This window comes from Sapajus apella, unplaced genomic scaffold (genome assembly GCF_009761245.1).
Source record: "Sapajus apella isolate SASKATOON/1434 unplaced genomic scaffold, GSC_monkey_1.0 scaffold7787, whole genome shotgun sequence".
In the NCBI taxonomy this organism is placed as follows: Eukaryota; Metazoa; Chordata; class Mammalia; order Primates; family Cebidae; genus Sapajus; species Sapajus apella.
This window is the reverse complement of record NW_022444710.1, coordinates 1-1600: the sequence shown is the minus strand read 5'-3', so window position 1 is coordinate 1600 and position 1600 is coordinate 1. Positions and strand designations below refer to the sequence as shown.

Below are 1600 nucleotides of genomic sequence, written 5' to 3'. Positions count from 1 at the left end.
TGTGTTCTTTTGATAAGACACGAGTAAAAGGGCTTCCTGAAATAAAGGGGGTCTGACACCCTACAGACACATTTCTAATTTGTCTCTAGTCAAAAGTGAGTACAGGAAAAGATAGGCCAGATATAAGGTGAGAAGGAGCAATTAGAGATGGTATGTATAAGGGAACTTCGATCAACATTAACAAAGCTCACAGTTCTACCTTCATAATCCAGAAATATTCCTAGTCGGCTAGTAGGTCTTGGTACATATTGAAACATAAGTGGGGAGGTGGTAAAGAGAGCGCAGTGACTGTCTTTAACACATCCAAGAAGAAAGAGTCCATCCTCTTCATCTCTTTTGTCATTCCAACTATTCTCTTTCCAATAATCATTACAGACACCAAAAGCCCAGTTCCAAGAGTCCCCTACCTGAACCTCCCAGTAATATTTGCCAGCGGTGAAACTCTGAGCACCCCATGCAAGAAAACAGCCAGGTGTTGCAGTGATATGGGGATTCTCTTGAGGTTCACATCCAACATTCATGCTTGTCAAATCTCCATGCAGGAAGATATGACTATTGGCTCTTTCAGGATGCAGAGTAATATTCACTGTAAAAGAGAAAAAAATAAATGCATAGGCAGTTGTAAATAAATGGAAATTAGAAGTCTTGAGGGAAATAATTTTCTAACAATAAGTTATTTTAGCAAGAAAGGTGAAGTCACAGTTTTGGACAATTTTGGTTGTAACATCTAATAAAGTATAGAGATGGTTAATATTTTCTACAGGACAAAAAAAAAAACCTAAAAATAGACATTAAAAATCTTTTTTTGAAAACTCAAAAGTTGAGAGTCAAATGCAAATGAATCTCTTTTAATCTAATTTCCACAATAAAAGTAAAACATTAAATGCCTTGAATGCCCTTTAGTTATCAAGACCATTATTAAAACATATTTCTTATTCTTAAATGCTAGTGGTATAATTTTGGGAAGGACATGAAGATTTTCACTTACTCCAACACTGCTCTAGATAACTATATAAGACTTTATATATCTGTGTTGTATTAAAGCAGATATCTGCAAAACATTTTACCAGTCCCTCTGTGGTCTTCCATGCTAGCTCTGGGCTGAAGCTTAATTCTCGAATTTATATGCAGTTCTTTGTGTTGAAGTTAAACTAAAATTATTATTTTTACTTTTACAAAATAATTTGTTTTTTGATTGTACAAATTAACTCAAATTTTTACATTAGATGAACAATATGTATCAATGGGAAGAAAAATACAAATGGCCAACAAACTGCAGTGAAGTATATTCCCCAAAAAAATTCTTAACAATTCAAATGAACCATACTAAAGAAATGTACAGTTTTTAAAAATCTAACTTTGGATATTAAACTTCCATCTGAGCATTGTTTCATTTATTCAGTTTTTTATTTATGTCATTTCTTTTACCCATTATATAAGGTAGTACATATGATTCCAGAACATATTTAATTTTTACTATCTTTTACTCTTCACGTTATAAGTTGAATTGTAAACACAGAGATATGAAAGGGTTGCAGAGTCATATCATTCACGTACTTCTGAAAAGAAGTCCAACATTTGATGAAGGGTAAAATAACAC

At 32.9% G+C, this 1600-nt stretch overlaps 1 protein-coding gene across 1 annotated transcript; it reads right to left on the bottom strand.

Moving 5' to 3' along the window:
* Nucleotides 1-89: 89 nt before the first annotated feature.
* LOC116548186 (tripartite motif-containing protein 51-like) lies at nucleotides 90-586 on the bottom strand (the record flags this gene model as incomplete). The annotated part of the gene is made up of 1 exon (XM_032273774.1): nucleotides 90-586. A coding segment is annotated over one exon (497 nt), but the record flags the coding sequence as incomplete, so codon positions are not given.
* Between the last annotated feature and the right edge of the window lie 1014 nt (nucleotides 587-1600).